Consider the following 18530-nt stretch of genomic DNA (forward strand, 5'->3'; position numbering starts at 1 on the left):
CCTCACATGTGAGCTACATATGTAATTTAAAAAATTTTTAATGCAACTCGTACTTTAAAGAGGGAAAAATAAACAGGTAAAATTAATTTTAATAGGTTTTATTTATTTAATATAGGAAAAGTATTGTTTTAACATGTCACTGACATAAAAAAATCATTAACAAGGTATTTTGCATTAATTTCTCAGAACTGTCTTCAAAATTCGGTGTATATTTTACACATTCAACACATCTCAATTCAGACTAACCATCACTCTGAAAGGCCAATAGCCACACGTGGCTAGTGGCTAACACATTGAACAGCAGTGCAGCTTTGAACCAAAAATATCTTGCTTTTTTAGTGTTTTATTTAAAGGCGGGTTGACAGAAGCATTATTTAGCGAGTGCTTGAGTCTAGGAAACCTTAGTGCAAACCAGTAAGTTGGAAGAAACACGGACTTTTCCACTCAGTGAGCAATGGGACTTTCTGATTTTTCTCGGGTTTGGGCCTGGGCTTCTCAGTAGAATTCTCAGTCTGAAACTGAAATAAACAGAGCTGCAGCGTATTCTTGAATTACAGGAAAGCCGTGTGCAGTGTTTTGCAGGAGAAAAGCATTTAACCCCAGGCTGTGTGTTTATTACTTGGATAGATCGTTATTATTTATTTAAGGTGCCCCAGGAAGCATGATGGACATATCGTTTGCAAAAGTTTATTTGTATCCTGAAGTGCCCACTGGTTTGCTTTTGTTGTTGTCTTTTGTGTGTTTATTTGTGTTCAATCTGCCTTTTCCCAGGCAGGGGGTGACCCCTTAGCGAGGCCTAGTGTTGCCCTGGGCCAGGTGACTTGGTCGGAGCGTGGGCCCCTTCACCACAGGGCTGTGGGTAAGGACTTCGGTTTGATCCCTGGTCAGGACACGAAAGTTGCGGCTGCATCCCCGGGTGGGGAGCTACGGGAAGCAACCAGTCAGTGTTTCTTTCTCACCTCTCTTGCTTTCTCTCAAAATAGAGTGAAGATTTTAAAATAAAAAAATAATAATAATAGTAAATAATAATGATGACGATGATGATGATGTCTAACGTAGAAAGTTCCTGGGTTGGTTTTCCGACTTGGCAGCTCCGGGAGACAGCGGGAGGCACAGGTGCCCCTCGCCCACGTGCCCTGGCCCCGCTCAGTGGTCGCCCGGTCACCCGCCCGCACTCCTTTCCGCCTGGGGCCAAGGCTGAGCCCGGACGGTAGCGGCCTCCAGAGGGCAGTCCCGCTGTGCGTCCACGCCCTCCCAGCCCGCTGCGCCCCGCCGCCCGAAGGCTGGGCCCTCCCCCGGGGTCATCTCGGTGCAGAAGGTGGAAAGGCGGAAGTCTGCAGCCAGCGCTGACAGATGAGGCTGCGGCTCGCCGGGCGTATGCTGCCGCGGCTCTGCGGCGCCCCGGGTTCCCACCACCCGCCACCGCCCACCCTAGCCGCCCTCCGCCGGCGCGCCCGCCATGGCCACGCTGCCCACCTCTGAGCGCCGCGCCTTCGTGCTCAAGATCAACAGGTAAGACGCGCCCTACGGAGAGGTGGACCCGCCACCCCGCCGCCGCTGGTCCCAGCGGGTGGAGCGCGTCGCAGGGGCAGCCTGGCCGGGGTGCGGGGAGTCCACCGCAGGGGGGCACTCCTGAGACCCGGGAGCGCCCATCCTTCCGCTGCTGCGGTGGGACACCTGAGCACGCGTTGGGGCTCGGCCAGCTCCTCTCCGAGAGCCCCAGCCCTCCCGGGAGTCCTCGGCCACCACCGTCTCTTCAGAGAGCCACCTACACAGCCGCCTCCCTAACCCCACCTGGCACGCAGCGCCCTGGGGCTGCTGACAGGTGGCCGGCCGGGGAGCCGGAAGAGCCAGGGGATGGCTGTGCTGGGCACGCCACGGAGGCTCCGCTGAGAAGGGGCAAGTAAAAAAGTGGTTGAATTGACATTTTGCCCTGAGGCAGCTACTTCAAGACTTCAGTTGTCCGAAGTAGGGCTCTTTCCCCTCTTGTTTTATTTTTTCAGAAAAATTTGGCTCCTGCTAACATGGCTATTTTTATTCCCTGGTCCAAAGGAGCCATGAAGTGGAAAAAGTGATTTTTTAAAATTCTCCATTTAAATAAACAAAAGGAATGGCCTGTGGCTGACATTTTTACATTTATAGCGCTCCAGCGAAGAACTAAGGACATGGGTCCAACTCACCATTCAATTCATAATCAAAATTGTACCAACTAAATGTGAGCACATTGAGTACTCCTTGTGTAAGTTCTCACCAGAGGAGCTTTAACTGCAGTTTTTCCACCCCTGAAACCTGCTGACAAGTGTTTGGAGACGTTTTTGTCTTGCCCTGAGAAATCTAGACTCTGCTTAAAATATAATGTGAAACTCATCCTGAACGGTCAACTTATTATTCTACTGCCCTCACTGCTTTAGGACTTGTTAGCCTTTTAGCTGAGCCTTTGAAAAGCTGGCTTCACAGGAAGTTTATTTCTGGGCTGCTAGTGTATGAAGAAGTTTGAAAGAAGGAATTAGAGGCCCAGAATAAGGAGGTGGTAAGGACTTCCAGAGGGCATATTGAGCTTCATAGGCGATTTTATTTCTACATGTTGTGTAGCTGTGAGCAAACCATTTCTCTGACCTATTTATTCATCTTTAAAATGAGTTTAATTATTAATGTGTACTGTATATTAATATTGGAGACCAAAGGTCTGGTCAAAAAGCATAAGGTACTTCAGAGATTTCCCTATGGGTTTTTTTCCCCCTACATTAGGTTTTGTGGCTGTTGCACACCAGGAGGGGCAATTCATTTGGGAGTCAAACTGAAGTTACTGATGGATGTACCACTTTCCATGGCCGCTACTCCTCCATCCTTGTAAAAGTTGAGGTCAGAAAGTGTGACTCAGACAGAAAGAGATTGTGGGTTGGATGGAGTTAATTGGTGGAGAGCAACTAATCCTATACTCAGTCTTGAAATCAGCAGTGAGATTGGTGTAGCCTGACTGGGATCAGATCTGCTTGTCAGTGGGCTCTCTGTCACAAACTACATGACAATGAGCATACTATTTGACCTCTTTACACGTTGGTTTCTTTATATTTCGAATGGGGCTAATCAGTACCTATCTCTTATTACTATTGGGAAGATTAAGTGAAGTAGTACCTACAGAGTGCTTGTAGTGCCTGGCTCAGAACAAATGTTGCTATCCCCATCAGCATTACTATCAAATTCATCATTGTCATCATCATCTCTATTATCACTTCTTTGAGATCATAAGAAAGAAAGGTAGGAAGAAAAGTTGAAGTTGGAGGACTTCCCATGCAGAGGCTGGTTTGGGCTTTATATGGTGATGCCAGTGGCTAATTGGAACTGCCTTGGGGTGGATGTTCTTCCTCATACACCTTCTCTCTCTGGGCTAAGAATATCAAACACACCCAATGGAACAGAATGTGCAATGCAATCTGATCAAGAAGAGTCCCCCTCAAGTTAAATAAAATATAAAAGTTTTCCAAATCCTCAAGCAAGCATAAAGATTGGATATTCCTATTTTGAAGGCTCATTTTGTGTATGGGGTAGAAGAGCTATACTAAGGAAGTTGGCATAAAGTATAATTTAAAGGAGTCAATTAATAAGGACATAACTAGTATTAATATAATCTTAAAATTCACCGTTTATTGATGACTTAACTATGTCTCAGAGACTGTTACATTCTTAATGGATTATATAATTAACTCCTTACAAAAATCCTGAGACTCAGCATGCAGCCTCACATAGAATAAGAAAATGAAGCTTGGAGACGTAGTTGCACAAGGCCACGCAATTTGTTTAAGACCATACAACAGGGGGCAGAGCTAGGATCACAGACTGCTCCAAAGACTTTGCTTTTAATTGGTCATGAGCTATTTTGATCAATGTATCTTAAGAATTTCCTTTAAATACAAGAGGGAATTCGTTTTTTTTTTTAATTGTTTCAGTAGCAGTATTGACTAATTGTTCTATATTCTCTTCAGTGTTTAATATCTAAACAAACTAACAATGTGATATTTTGCAATTTCAAAGCTGAAAAGCAAATAGTTTCTCTTGGATGCCTAACTATTTTTTAAAATAGATCAACTTACAAAAGTTAAACTGTTGAAATAAGGCCATCAGTATATCCTGTATGGGTTCATGTTCTTTACCTTTCTACTCAGAATAATACAAACTAACCCCTAGAATTGCTTGTGGGGTAAAATTAATGGGCTTCCTATTAAGGAAATGTTGAAATCTGATGTATTAAAAATTTTATTTTTCAAGAAGCTAGTTCTTCCCACTCCAACCTCAAGAAAGAGTGAGCAGACTACCTCACAGTGGGAAAAGAATGTCCCTGCGTTTTTCAGATTCTGTGGCTTCTTGCAAGCTGCATTGCCTGGTGTAGGGGCAGGGCGAAGCGAAGGAGGAAGCTGGGAGTGTCCACCAGTGCCCATTCCCCCGCGACTTCCCTAGCTCTTTCGTGCTTTTATGAAGCCTACACTTTTCATGTGTTGAAATCTTCATATAAGCCTTTTTTGTGTGTTGTTTTGAGCAGCAAGTGTAATTGTGTGACTTGTTATGTTAACCATTTCTCTAGAACCCACAGCTCAGGGAGATGTAAAAGACCTACCACTGACTTTTTCTGAGCTGGAAGAACAAAACAATTTCTTATAAATGTTGTATACTTGTCTTTATTTCAGTTTAATTATCACTGACTTCCTGTGTCCAGAGAAAAAGACTGGATCTGCTATTCATAATAATGTTTGCATTCGGGATTTCAGACACCGCTGCATTAAATGTCATGACACAGTTTTTGTACGAGCACCAAACCTTATCAACTACCCTTTTTTCTTACTGGGGTTTAGTGCTTTCATAGACTATAAAAAATATTACTAATATTCTGAAAATTCATTAAAAATCTTTGTTTTTTTCAAACAGAATGGATATAGAATTTGATCAAAAATTAAAAAAAATAAGGAATTTGGGTAAAGAGAACAAAGTGCAAAATGTAGAGAAAATATTAATGGTTCTCTGGACATTCAGGATTGAAATAAATAAATAATAATGGCTTATGCTTATAGAATGGTTACTGTATGAGAGGTCCTGGTCTACGTCTTAACATATCATAACTCACTTATCCTTTATAAAATAGGAGCAATATTATCTCCATTTTACAGGTGGAGAAACTGAGCACAAAGAAGTTATGAAAATTATTCAAAATCACAAATAGCTAGTTAGAGGCAAGCTGGGATTCAAATACTAGAAGCCTGGCTCCAGAACTTTCTTCCTTACCACTATACCATGCTACCATCTCAGTTTTATTTTTAAATAATAATAAAATAATTGACATTAATAACTATTTACTATGTTTCAAGGACTTTATATAGCCTCAATTCATCATTGTAGAAAAGGAACAACGTATTAAGCATAATAATCACCATTAGCGAGTGATTTATGGAAGATAAAAACAAGGAGCTAAGAAGACAGATTGAATTTAAAAAACCCTAACAATTTTAGGCATAAGGACCAGACAAGTTGAAGGTATCGAGATCTTCCTGAGAAGTATTTGCTCCTTTTGTCTCAGAGATGAGGCAAGCATAGTATTGTATATGTACTCGCATGTAGACACATATGTCTGCAGTTATTCTTTAGTAGTGATGGCAAGGTGGGTTGTTGGTGTTTTCGGGAATTGTTTCATTTGCCTGATATGTTCTAGACCAAGGACCAATAGTAGAGGCTTCAGACACAGAATTTTGGTCTTTCACATTCAGAAACATTTTCTTTTAGAGACTTTCAGAGGTTTTTTGGGAAAGCCTCTTGAACTTCAGGCATTTTGTGTGATTGAAAAAACCTGCTAGGGTGAAATTTTGAGCTCTGGCAATTCACATGTATGTGTGACCTAATGGTTACTTCTACATGAAAAAGAAAATATAAATACATCATGTGGGAGATACATGATATAGTTATATCATGGGAGAGAGGTACAACTCAGGGGACTAGGTCTCCATCTCAACTCCCTGCACAGAACTCATGGTGGAATGGGATGATATTTAAAACACCTCCCCTTCCATCCTCTTTGACAGGGATCTTGAGAAGGCAGGCATTGGGCAGCACTCAGGACTTCTTGGTGGAGAAAGTTAAGAAATAGGAGCACTTAGTTCTTTTGCTGGAGAAAGTTAAGAAACAAGAGCACATTGCAGCATTGAACAACCAGGTGCTTACTCATGTCTTGGTCAAGAAGGGTTAAAACAACAGAAATGTGCTATTTCTAGTCCCACAAATGTTCACTCTAATTTATTACGAATTAACAGCCATTGAGGTTCTCTCGGCTGGAGGAAAACACAACAAAGCTTGTACAGTGTGGCTAAGTGTGGTCCCTGTGCTTTGGAGTTTGCAGCATTAGTGGTACAGGTTTCCGTATTGACAATTTGGGGACACACAGAATAAAAACAGGTTGAAATCCCCAAAAGTATGTATGAAGGCATCTGTAGGCAGGGGTTTGGTGAAATCAAACAACGTGGTGGTTAGCATCACGTTAGCATCACGTGGTGGTTAGCAATCATTGTGTCCCACTGCATTCCGATCAAATGTACCATCAGAAACCAGAAATGGTAGTGGCAGAACCAGAGTGTCTCCTGTCCTTTATTCTTTTCATTCATGTTCATCAGTAGAAGTAGAGAAGTACAGTCAGCAAACATTTCTACTATCCATGAATTACAGCTGCTAACATTTGGACGTGTATCCTTCCATTTTTACAAAAGTGGGATCATATTGCATGTACTGCCCTAGGATTTGTTTTTTTTAATTTTAAAATACGAACAACTCTCCATGTCAATCAATGTAGATCCATATTATAGTTTACATAGGCTGTGTAAAATTGCCTTGATTGGATATGCAATGATTTATTGAATTCTCTATTATTGGGCCTACAGATTCCAATTTTTTATAATAATGTACAGTGCTTGATAGAACAGTCTTATACATACATCTTTATGTGTTAATGCAAATATTTCCTTGAATATTGTGAGGAGTGGAATTGCTTGATCAAAGGAGAGAAACATTTTTCAAGCTTTTGACACATGGCAAAATTATCTCCCGGAGGTTATTCCTATTTACACTCCCACTAGTAGTCTTAAGTGTGATAATTTCCTTACATTCACACCCTGCTGGGTTTTATCATTCTTTTAAATCTTTATTTGAAGTCTTGATCCCTTCTCTTAAATGTGTCTGACCTCTTCCTGTCATTCTTCGGGGATTAAAATAGCCATGAATTCATCCTATTTTCTTTGCTTTATGTACAACTAAAGATCATGGTAACCTCTGTCTTACTTTCTGCCTCTGTTCATTGAATAGATGGGTAAATGATAACAGCAGATTGTTCTAGCAACTTGTTCTTTCTTGATTTGTTTTAGACTCTAGTTGTCCCACTTCCACTTGCTTTTTCTTTAACAGTACAGTCTGGTCTACCCTTTGCATAAACTCTAGCCCTTTTAAATGCAATGGCAAATAGAAAATCAGAATCCCTGTCTATTACAAAATAAGATTCCAGATAACATAGCTCACTGTGTTTTCCCTTGAATCAGAGTATAGAGCAATGAATTTATTTCACACTTTTTGGGTACTCCTCTTCCACTGGGATTGGCTTTGGTGCTAGTATCACTCTGCCCAGAAACCTCAAAAGGCTTCATGAAGTTCTATTACTCTCACCATACACAAGATAAAATTCACTGTTCTTCTCTTCGAGAGGCCAAACATAAAAACAACCAACAAGTTATCTAGTGATATTCAAGCTAAATTGGCATAAGTTAAGAAATGCAGAACTGTGAAGTAATTGACCCTGCTACTTTCTTCCATCTCTTGACTTTCTGGCTCATGGATGAGTTAATAGGCTTGTGAATCCTAGACTGTTTGGTTTGATTGTTCATTCATTTGTTCGTTCATTCATTCCAGCTATTGAGGGTATTGTGTTCTAAGTACTGTGGTTGGCCCTGGAAATACAAAGACAAATAAGTCATGACTTTGCCCTGCAAGGAACAAGAGGCTAACCCCAAATCATGGACTGAGAAAGGAGGGGGACTTCCCTGACCTCCTACCCCTCTATACTGGGTACTGTGCCTTCAGAGTGGTCATCTGGGCGGCAGCAGGGGGTGGTTCTGCCACTTATTCCGCGGATAATAGCATTATCCAAAAAGCATTTTTGGAAATCCTTTTAGAATTGCTCTCAAAGACTGGAATACAATTATTTTTAAAAATAAGTTCAATGGTATGAAATTTTTTTCCTTTGAGGGAGAATTTCCTTTTTTTCTTAGAAAGTGTGAAAAATATGGCAAATTTAACAATGTGGCACATAGTGGAGGGCCCACTGACCAGAATTAACAAATGTTAACATCTGGTCACTTTTGCTTTAGAAACGTTTAAATTAATAAAGAGAACATTACAGATGTTAAAAAGCAAAATTCATCCAAGTTAATTTGGAGATCTAATTGGCTTTATTAAGCAATTCACTAGTCGGGGAGCATGCCATCTACCAACAGAAGGGCACCCTGAGAGGCTGTACAAAATGGAAGGTTTTTATAGGCAAAAGGAGGGTGGGACTAAGACCTTAAAGGTGAGTATTATTTCAGGCAAGGACACCTTTCCTTAGGGGAAGGCAAGGAGTCTTATCAGGAAGAATACCTCACTAGTATTGTTCAGGAGATTTCAACTGATCAGTTTAAAATTCCTCTTCTGGCAGAGGTTGAAACTGAAATTAGGTTAGGCATTAACTTTTGTTTGGTGATGCGGCTTAGCAAAGTGACTCTATTTTGGCTGTTTTTTTTTTTAACATGATAAATTTGAAGACGTCCTTCGCTCTGCTCACCACTCCTATTCTCCTTACCTTCAGAGGCCAGCATTGTCTCCAAGTTGGGCTTTTAGTGTGTGTGTGTGTGTGTGTGTGTGTGTACCTATCTATAAACAACATATTATATGGGCTCTGGAATGAACCATAGTCATTAGTATTTAAGGAAGCCAGTTAAATTAGGTAATATCAGTTTGAGGTAAAGATAACATGGGACTATGTATAAAAAAATGGAGCTCTGTTTTGGATGCCTCTTTACGTAGCTCCGAAAGCAATCGCAGAGAGGAGTTCCCACAGTGACTTTAGGGAGCCAGCTCTATCAGAATAAATTGTACAGCACTTCTTGTGTGGAATTATTAAAAACAACAATTATTTAGATATGTACATTCTGGTAATGTTTTTCAATAATTTTTACATTATATTCACATTATTCATTTCCTAGAATGGTCAGGAAATTTTTTAAAAGCATTCTTTTCTCCATAAGATGAATGTACCCATGATTTTCATTTGAGCTAAGTATTTGAGTTGATAGCATGTTTATTTTTAAACAATATGGTTTTAATTTTATTTAAAATAAACAAAATAGTAAAGATTTTGTCTTATTGCCTAGACATTTGATTAGGGAAATTATGTGGATTAGCAAAAGAGGGTATGGTATATGCTCAAAAATCTTTATGTTGTTATTTTGGCCTTGGTATGCCTGAATGGGCAGGGTTGATTTTCCTCTGTTCAGGGATATATATTCTCTCCATTGCACCATACTTCAAATTTAGACAAACTGGGGAAAGTGGTCATGGGGAGAAATGCTTCTCCCCAGTTTCCGCTTCCCCTTGCTGCTGCACAGGGCCGTACTCAGCACACAGCAAACGTGTTCACTGGTGGAACTATTAAGAGTTCTCAGCACTCAGCTCCCTGCTGTGGACTGAGAGCACTGAGAAGTTGGGCTCCCATCAAGGTTACCTACCTAGGGTGCAGGGTTCATTAGGGAAGCAAACAAGTGTTGCCTGTGGGGTACTAGTCATCACATAGTAATTTACAGTGGAATGACAGTCCCCTTTCCCTTCTGCCAGTGAAATCTCGGGTTCAAAGTCCACTAAACATGTACTTTGTCCTACTAGTTAAATAAATGTTGTTTCAAGACAATGGTGACCATCTGTTCTCTGTGGGAACAAGATTGTCATCTCCTTGTTGACAATCTGGCTGGTTTGCCTCACCTCCCAGTATTTTACTCCTTCATTCCGAATCACTGCTTGTTCTCATAGTATCCCTTTAGATGGGGTAGCCAACTCCCCTACAGTATTTTGTTCCCTGCCCAGTAATTTCATTCAACTCAACAATAATTTTTTGATTGCCTATAACTTTCTATGGGCATTATGAGAGGCAAAAAACTAACCAAAACCAAAACCAATCAAAACCGAACAAGTATATGCCCTCAGAATTCAGCTGGAGTGAGCAGGTTAACGCAAATGCAAAATATAGAGAACACGGAAGTGGTGTTTCTGCAACTGGGTAAAGGTTAAGGACAGGAATGTTGACAGAACTCAGGGGAAGGAGTCGCAGCAGCCCTGGAGGGTGAAGAGATGAGACTTCATCCAGGTCCTGAAGGACAAAATTGTGAGTGGCAGAAACTGATATAATGAGAAGATTAACTAGCAGTATGCAAAATGGTTGGAGGGGGTTGCATAAGAGGGATAAGGAAGGAGCTTCAGTCATTCTGACGTGAGGTGACGAGGTCTGGGATTAGGTGGTGTAGGGAGAAAGGAATGAAAGGGGACTGTCTACAGGTACGTCAAAGGGAATCAGCTGGACTTGAAAAGCAACTAAATATTTATTCATTTGTTCATTTTGTGAATATTGATTGTAGCCTACTATGTGCCTTGCAGTGTTCTAAGTGCAGAGGATAGAGGCCTAAGACAAACAAGGTCATTGTTCTAAAAGCAGTAATTTTCCAATGGAAAGATAAGAAAAAAATAAAAAAACATCAGATACAGTAAATGCTATGCAGAGAATGCAAAAGGGCCATGAGGGGGGCATAGATACTTTAGAGAGAATGGTCAAGGAAGGCATTCCTGAAGAGGTAACTCTGGGCCAAGACCTGGCCATGGAATTAGCAAGTGCTGGGCCTGATGCAAGAGAAAGTTTGCTGTGTTGGAAGGAAACAAAGAGTCAGTGAGTGGTGTGTGAAGTAGCGTGAAAGAGGCAGAGAGTGGCAGAGGTGAAGAGAAAAGTAGACAGAAACCAAATCACAGAAAGGCCTTATCCGCCCTGGGAAAAGTTTAAATGTTATTCTAAGTGCAATGGGAAGGCTTTGGAGCAGAGGCATGATGTAATTGACTTTTGTGTTTAAAAGATCACCCTGGTTACCATATAGAGAAGCAAAGAGTAGAAGCAAGGAGAGCAGCTGGGAGGTAGTGCAGGATCCTGGATGATGGTGGCAGGACAGGAGCTGAGAATAGAGAGGGTGTGAAGCAGTCAGCTCCAGGATGTATTTTGCAAGTTAGGCTGACAGATTTGTTGTGGGGTGAGGGACAAAGAGAGTAAAAAAGAAATCAAGATGTCTCCAAAGATGGAGTGATGTGTGGATACTGATATTTTTAACAGAGATTGAAAAGACTGAAGGAGGAGCAGGCTTTTCAGGTAAATCAAGAGTTGAATTAAGTCTAGATGCATGTTAGAAAGTCAAATGGCATTCCCTGTTAAGTGGTTTTGTTTAGACATTTGAGACTCAGGGGAGAGGCCAGAGCTGGATATTTAAATTTACAAGTCATTACCATATGGATATTTTTAAATAAGGGAGGAAGAGAAAATATTTAAATTATCTTAATAAGTTTTAACAGCCACAAGTTATATGTATGGTATGACATTTTAATTGGAAAATAAATATGTGTGTATCTCCCTATAGAAATAATACAATATAACAGCAAGGGAACCAGAAGGACACATGCCAACATGTGTTATACCTGTAACACAGGTATAAGTGTTATACCTGGGTTAGAATATTGATGATTTTTTGTTTACTTGTTTGTGAAGTATATGAATGTATGCAGATTTTTCAAATTTTCTTCAAAGACTGCTTTTGTAATAAACTAACATTTATAAAAGAGGTAATACCGAGATGATGCCTATGAGAAATTAATGAAAACTCGGGATTAGAGTTAGTTTGGGGAGGATGATTTTGTATTTCTCTTGTAGAGTTTTTTTTTTAAGAGAATGTAGTAGTCTGCACATCTACATATATTTGCTCTCCCTTCCTGTGAGTGAATTTTACTTTTACCTTGTTGAAGTCGATGTAGTCATTTCGAGGTGAAGCTTTTGAAAAATATGTTTATTGATTTTACAGCAAGAGGAAAAGGGAGAGAGAGACAGACAGACAGAGAGAAACATCAGTGTGAGAGAGAAACATTGATTTGTTGCCTCCCATACATACCCCAACCAGGGATCGAACCTGTAATCTAGGTATGTGCCCTGACCAGAAATCGAACCTGCAGTCTTTTGGTGTATGGGATGACACCCCAATCAGCTTAGTCACCTGGCCAGGGCTCCAGATGCAGCATTAAGAACTGGCCTGGCCTTTGTCACATCATTTTTTTAAAAGTATATTTTATCGACTAAGCTATTACAGTTGTCCCAATTTTTTTTCTCCCCTTTATCTCCCTCCTCCCTGCACTGCACCCCTCACCCTCCAGCACTCCCCCACACTCACAGTTCATGTCCATGGGTTATACATATAAGTTCTCTGGCTTCTCCATTTCCTACACAATTCTTAACCCTCCCCCTGACTACTTTGTACCTACCTATTCTGCTTCTTATTCCCTGTACCTTTTTCCCCCATTGTCCCCCTCTCCCTCCCCACTGATAACAGGCCATGCAATCTCCATTTCTGTGATGCTGTTCCTGTTCTACTTGTTTGCTTAGTTTTTGGTTTTGTTTTTCAGGTTCAGTTGTTCATAGTTGGGTTTTGTTGTCATTTTACTGTTCCTAGTTTTTGATCTTCTATTTCTTAGATAAGTCCTTTTAACATTTCATATAACAAGGGCTTAGTGGCAGTGAACTCCTTTAACTTGACCTTATCTGGGAAGCACTTTATCTGCCTTCCATTCCAAATGATAGCTCTGCTGGTTAAGTCATCTTGGATGCAGGTCCTTGACTTTCATGACTTGGAATACTTCTTTCCAGCCCCTTCTTGCCTGTAAGGTTTCTTTTGAGAAATCAGCTGATGGTCTTATGGGAACTCCTTTGTAGGCAACTGTTTCTATTTCTCTTGCTGCTTTTAAGATTCTCTCCTTATCTTTAGTTTTTTGTAACTTAATTATGAAATGCCTTGGGGTGTTCCTCCTTTGGTCCAATTTTTTGGGGACTCTCTGAGCTTCCTGGACTTCCTGGAAGTCTATTTCCTTTGCCAGATTGGGGAAGTTCTCCTTCAATATTTGTTCAAATAAGTTTTCAATTTCTTGCTCTTCCTCTTCTCCCTCTGGCACCCCTATGATTCAGATGCTGGAACATTTCAAGTTGTCCTGGAGATTCCTCAGCCTCTCCTCATTTTTTTAAATTCTTGTTTCTTCATTCTGTTTCAGTTGGATGCTTATTTTTTCCTTTTGTTCTAAAGCATTGATCTGAGTCCCAGTTTCCTTCCCTTCACTGTTGGTTCCCTGTATATTTTCCTTTACTTTACTTTGTGTAGCCTTCATTTCTTCCTTCATTTTGTGACCGAGCTCAACCAATTCTGTGAGCATCCTGATTACCAGTGTTTTGAACTTTGCATCAGATAGGTTGGCTATCTCCTCGTCTCTTAGTTCTTTTTCTAGAGTTTTGATCTGTTCTTTCATTTGGGCCACATTTCTTTGTCTCGGTGCACTGTCTGGTTGAATGTTTCTTCAGTTCCTTGGTTGTTGGACTTCTGTGCAAATGTTTTTCTGGCTGTTCTGGCTTGTTCTTTGTTTTTAAATTGGTTGTTTTCCTCCTTTTGGTTGTGTGAAGAAACAAAGTGTTTCTGCCTATGCCTGTATCTTGGCCCCCTCCTCTCAATATTTTGTCACGTCATTTTTTCTTTATTCTATACAACCAGCAATGTTCCAGACGGAGGCTGATCTGCTGGCCTGCATCCTGGAGTAAAGATAATTAGAGCAGAGCCATTGTTGCTGTCTGGAGGTCCTTGTTTTTATAAGCCACTAAGATTTTTGGATTCTTTGTTAGCATAGTATCACTGAAGCTATCCTAACTAATACAGATGAATATAAAATATGCAATATTTTCTTTCCTTGGGAAACTTGAGATATAGGCTTAGGGCTTGAATGATAAGTCAGGATGGAAAATATTAATTAGCGAGTCATCAGTGAGTTGGGGGTGGGAATGAAGAACGGACACATTTCCTAAGTGGGAAAGTATACTGGAAGAGAAAAAGAATGGGTGTAGGTGAAGAGTCACTGCCAATTGGTATAAGAAGGAAGGGTGACAAAAAAGGAAGGAGAATTTGGCCAAGATATGGCCAAATGAGGTAATTTAGAGAAGGGAGTTAACAAGGCAGTTTAAAGGGTCAGATGCCAAATTATGAGGACAGAGAAAGAGCCATTGGCTTTGCCTTGACAGTGTTCAGTTTGAACCTCTGAAACAGCAGTTTTTGTGGAGTTGTGGGGAAGGAAGTCAGATCTCGTAGGGTCACAGAGGGAGGCAATGCAGAGGAAATGGAGGAAGCTGGTAGAGACCACTCCTTTAAAAAGTTTGGATGAGGCAGAAGAGAAGTGGGACAACGGTAACCAGAAGGTTCTGACAGTCTCTGGCTTTTACACAGATATAACACGTAATGCTGAACCGAGTATATGGGAGAAAGCAGGTTTATTATTCCCATAAAATATGTCTTATATGTAGATAAAGATAATCTGAATACCCAATACTCTTTAATTTATAACCAATTTTGCTTTGTACTAGCATTAAGACTCCTAACAATAAGTAAGATATTCTATTTAGATATTTTCTTCCTAGGAGATTTTGACTCTCTCTTGCATTGTTATGTTTTAGAATATGATAATTCTTCCTATTTTATTACCTGTACATTTATCTTCTTAAATTTGAAGTGCAAAAAAGTGTGGGAAAGAGTACCCATATCAGTTGTATTTTCCTGTTTAACAAACCACCTGTTGTGGGTTGATTTGTGTTCCTCCAAAAGATTCCTATATCCTGGTACCTCTGAATCTCCTCTTATTTTGGAAATATGATTTTTAAAGATGTAATCAAATTAAAATGAGATCACACTGGATTAGGGTGTGCCTTAAATCCAATCACTGATGTCCATATAAAAGGGGCACAGGGACACACAGGGAAGAGGCCTTACAAAGACAGAGAGAGATGTAGATGTTATACCACCACAAGCCAAAGAACACTAAAGTCTGCCAACAACCACCAGAAGGTAGAGGAGGCAAGGAAAGATTCTTCCTTAGTGACTTCAGAGTGCTCATGGCCCTGCTGACACCTTACTGTTGGACTTCTGACCTCCAGAGCAGAGAGAATACATTTCTGTTGTTTTAGGCCACCAGGTTTGTGGGGATGTGTTACATCAGCCCTAGGAAATAACACACTACCCCAAAGTTTAGTGACTTAAAACAACAGTAATTTATTAACTCGCATGATTCTGTGGGTGGGCAGTTTGGGTTGGGCTCAGTGAAGCAGTTCTGCTGGTCTTGCTGTGGTCATTCACTTAGCTGCAGTTAGCTGGTGGCTCTGCTGAGGCTGGGGTGGCTAAGATGGCCTCTCTCACATGTCCCAGCTTTGCTGCTGGCTGTCCCTCTTTACATGGTCTCATCCTTCAGTAGTGTAGCTTGGTATTCCTTACATGGTATTGGGAACATTCTAAGAGGATGAAGGTGAAAGCTGCAAGGCTGCTTGAGGCTTAGTCTAGAACTCATAAAACATAACTGATGCCACATTCATTGGTCAAAGCAAGTCACAGGCAACTGTGCTTCAAGTGGTAAGGAGATAGACTCAGTCTTCTGATGGGAGGAAGTACAAAATATTTGCCCATTTTAATCTGTTGCAGCACACAACAAAGAAAGTAATCATATCCCATTTCAAACTTTACATGTTTAAGCAGAAGGCCTTGTCATTCCTAGCAAAGATTATAATACCCATTTTACTGGCAGAGAAACTGAAAACAGATTAAATGGACTCCTTCAAAGTTACCAGCGAGTCATACTTTGTAAGACTTTTTTGGCCCAAGGAAGATACCTATATGTGTGGAAGAGCTAATCACAGTCCTGCCTGGAGGCAGGTAAGTGAACGTAATAACTTCTTGAGTTTCTTTTAAATCTCATAATTGCATTGATGGAGCCCAGATTGCAGAGCTGTCTGGTTCAGAGATGAAGCAGCAGTTTGAGACTATCAGGGAGAGATTGTGCATGAAAATTGTTATGTGTCACTCAAAGGAGGGGATTTGAGTCTAAATTCAATGACTAGGAAAAGAGTCAGTGAGCTATTTATCCTTGAGGGTTACCAAATGGGCTTAGAAATTCAGTGAGCACTGTGGAAGTTCTAGGCTGGGAAGAATTAGAGTAAGTAGAAAAGGAGAAAGGAGCAGAGAGGCAGAGAGGCCAACTTGTCAGAAAGATTCGTGTTATAGGTTGTTTTAGAAGATTCACCTTAGTAACTGTCAGGATTGCTTTTAGCTGCTGTAAGGAACAGACCACCCTGCTAAATAGTGACTTGAACAAAGTAGGGGCTCATTTATTTTCTACATAACAAGAATTCCAGTCGTTGGCCATCCAGGCTTGATATAATAGCCCAAGATTCCACTGGAGACTCAGGTTCCTTGTGTCTTCGTGTTCCACCTTCCTTAGTGTGTGGCTGTCATCCTTGTGGACACAAGATGGCTCCTGACACTCTGTGCATTGGAAGAATGTTGAAGACAGGAAGAAGAAGGAAGGCAAAAGAGGCACGCCAGCTAATTTTGTTCCCATTTAGGAAGTTTTCTGGAAACTCATACAATGGCATTTGCTAGATATCTCATTGGTCATATCCGTAGTTTTATTACGCCAGTACATTGCCATCCCCAACAAAACTAGGGTTGAGTTAGAAGGAAGGGGATAATGGCTACTGAAAGGCAATGAGTGGTCTCTGCCGTGACCCCCAACAATTATGGAATTAGTGACAGAACTTGCACTGTGGCATCATGACACCTCCACCACATTAATAATTATAGCAGATTCAAGCTCATCTAATTCCAGGTCCTTTGCCTGCTGAGGAGGGATATCTGGGCTTATGGGTCCAATATTCGTTCATCAAGGTAAACTATCTGCTGTAACAAGTAATCCCAAAGTCTCAGTGGATTAAACCCACAAAAACTGACTTCATATTCATGTCACAGTCTGATGCCTGTCAGGTAGCTCTCCCTCAAGCAGTGACTAAAGTACACAGGTTGCTTCCACCTTATGGCTCTGCCCTCTCGTGAGTTTCAGGTTGTTCTGGCATCATTCAGCCAATGGCCATGAAAAGAGAAAGACTGTGCATCCAGTTCTTAAATACCTCAATTCAAAATTGGTATGTATCACTTCTGGGCACAATCCATCATAAGGTTACTTACAAGGTCCATTGACATACAAGGAGGCCTTGGGAGTGTAGTTCTTGTCTGGTAGGCACTTTACATCAACAACTCTTCACTGTGAAAGGGGAGCATGAATCCTTAAGAGTCAGCTAGCCATCTGTGCCACAGGGTCCCAGTCACAAAGGAGGAGCTAGTAAACATTTGTGTTGGCCTGGTTTGCTGTGCTGTTGGCAGATAGATACCAACCGTGTGGTCTAAGTCACAGGGATAGGGGTGTGGAGGCTACAGGGAAAGCAAAAACCAGATCATATGGCTGAAGCATTTGAGATTCCAGGAGGAGACAGTAAGAACACAAAGCACGACTATCCTGTAAGGCAGGGTGGTTGATAGTAGAAAAACAGTTTAAAATCTAATCACAGGTCAAGGAAACCAGAAGTGCCACGTGCAACTGAACCCTTTCTAGAAATCCCACAGATAGATAAGGAAGCAAATTGCTCAGCCACTTTTGTTTTCTGAGATCAATGGGCTTTAAAGTATTTTAGGAAGAGCCACAAGATTAAGATATTTTTCAACAGTTCTTGAGTAATTAACTTAGAATCAATATTTTATTTGACAGGAAACAAGATATTTCTGATGTAAGAGAAATAAGCATTCTAAAACGTTCACTCCCACACGAGGAGGGAGGTGTCACAGTCCAACCTCCTTTCTAGCACAGGACAATATTGATGAGATGTTGGGTCACTTTACTTTTTGTTCTGGTTCACTTTGGGTCTGTTGAATCCTCCTGTTTTATTTGCCTTTTATTCATTTTAATAATCTGTGTAATCAATCTTTCTTTTCATGTTAACACTTGTAGTGATGATAACAACTCACAAAGCTCTTACTTCAGACAGAAAACAGCGTAGACATTCAAGTTGGAATTTGGGGAGGCAAACAAGTCAGATTCCTGTCCCAACTTCACTCACTGATTCTCAAGGGGAGCATCTTACACAAATTCTTTACCTTCCCTGCCTTAGTTTTCTCATCTGTAAAACAGAAATAATAATAGCAACATCACAGGATCAAATGAAATATTATCTCTGAAAATTGCTATATAAACCAAAGAGCACCAAACACACATTAATGAAATGACCGTAAAATGGGAATAAGTGCCATATTTCTGTGATTAGTCAGTGAGGT

General features: G+C 40.8%; 1 protein-coding gene across 2 annotated transcripts in view; it reads left to right on the forward strand.

The window, feature by feature from the left end:
• Positions 1–1327: 1327 nt before the first annotated feature.
• The window catches only part of DOCK8 (dedicator of cytokinesis 8), a 213691-nt gene continuing 196488 nt past the window's right edge, over positions 1328–18530 (forward strand). The window contains exon 1 of one of the 2 annotated variants that reach the window (XM_045191179.3): positions 1328–1512. In XM_045191179.3, coding sequence (XP_045047114.2) covers positions 1460–1512 — 53 coding nt within the window. In that variant the 5' untranslated portion in view covers positions 1328–1459. Of the gene's footprint in view, positions 1513–10332; positions 10436–18530 lie in introns of those variants that run through there. The other variant, XM_024555137.4, reaches the window with a different exon arrangement.

Source organism: Desmodus rotundus, chromosome 1 (genome assembly GCF_022682495.2).
Source record: "Desmodus rotundus isolate HL8 chromosome 1, HLdesRot8A.1, whole genome shotgun sequence".
NCBI lineage: Eukaryota > Metazoa > Chordata > Mammalia > Chiroptera > Phyllostomidae > Desmodus > Desmodus rotundus.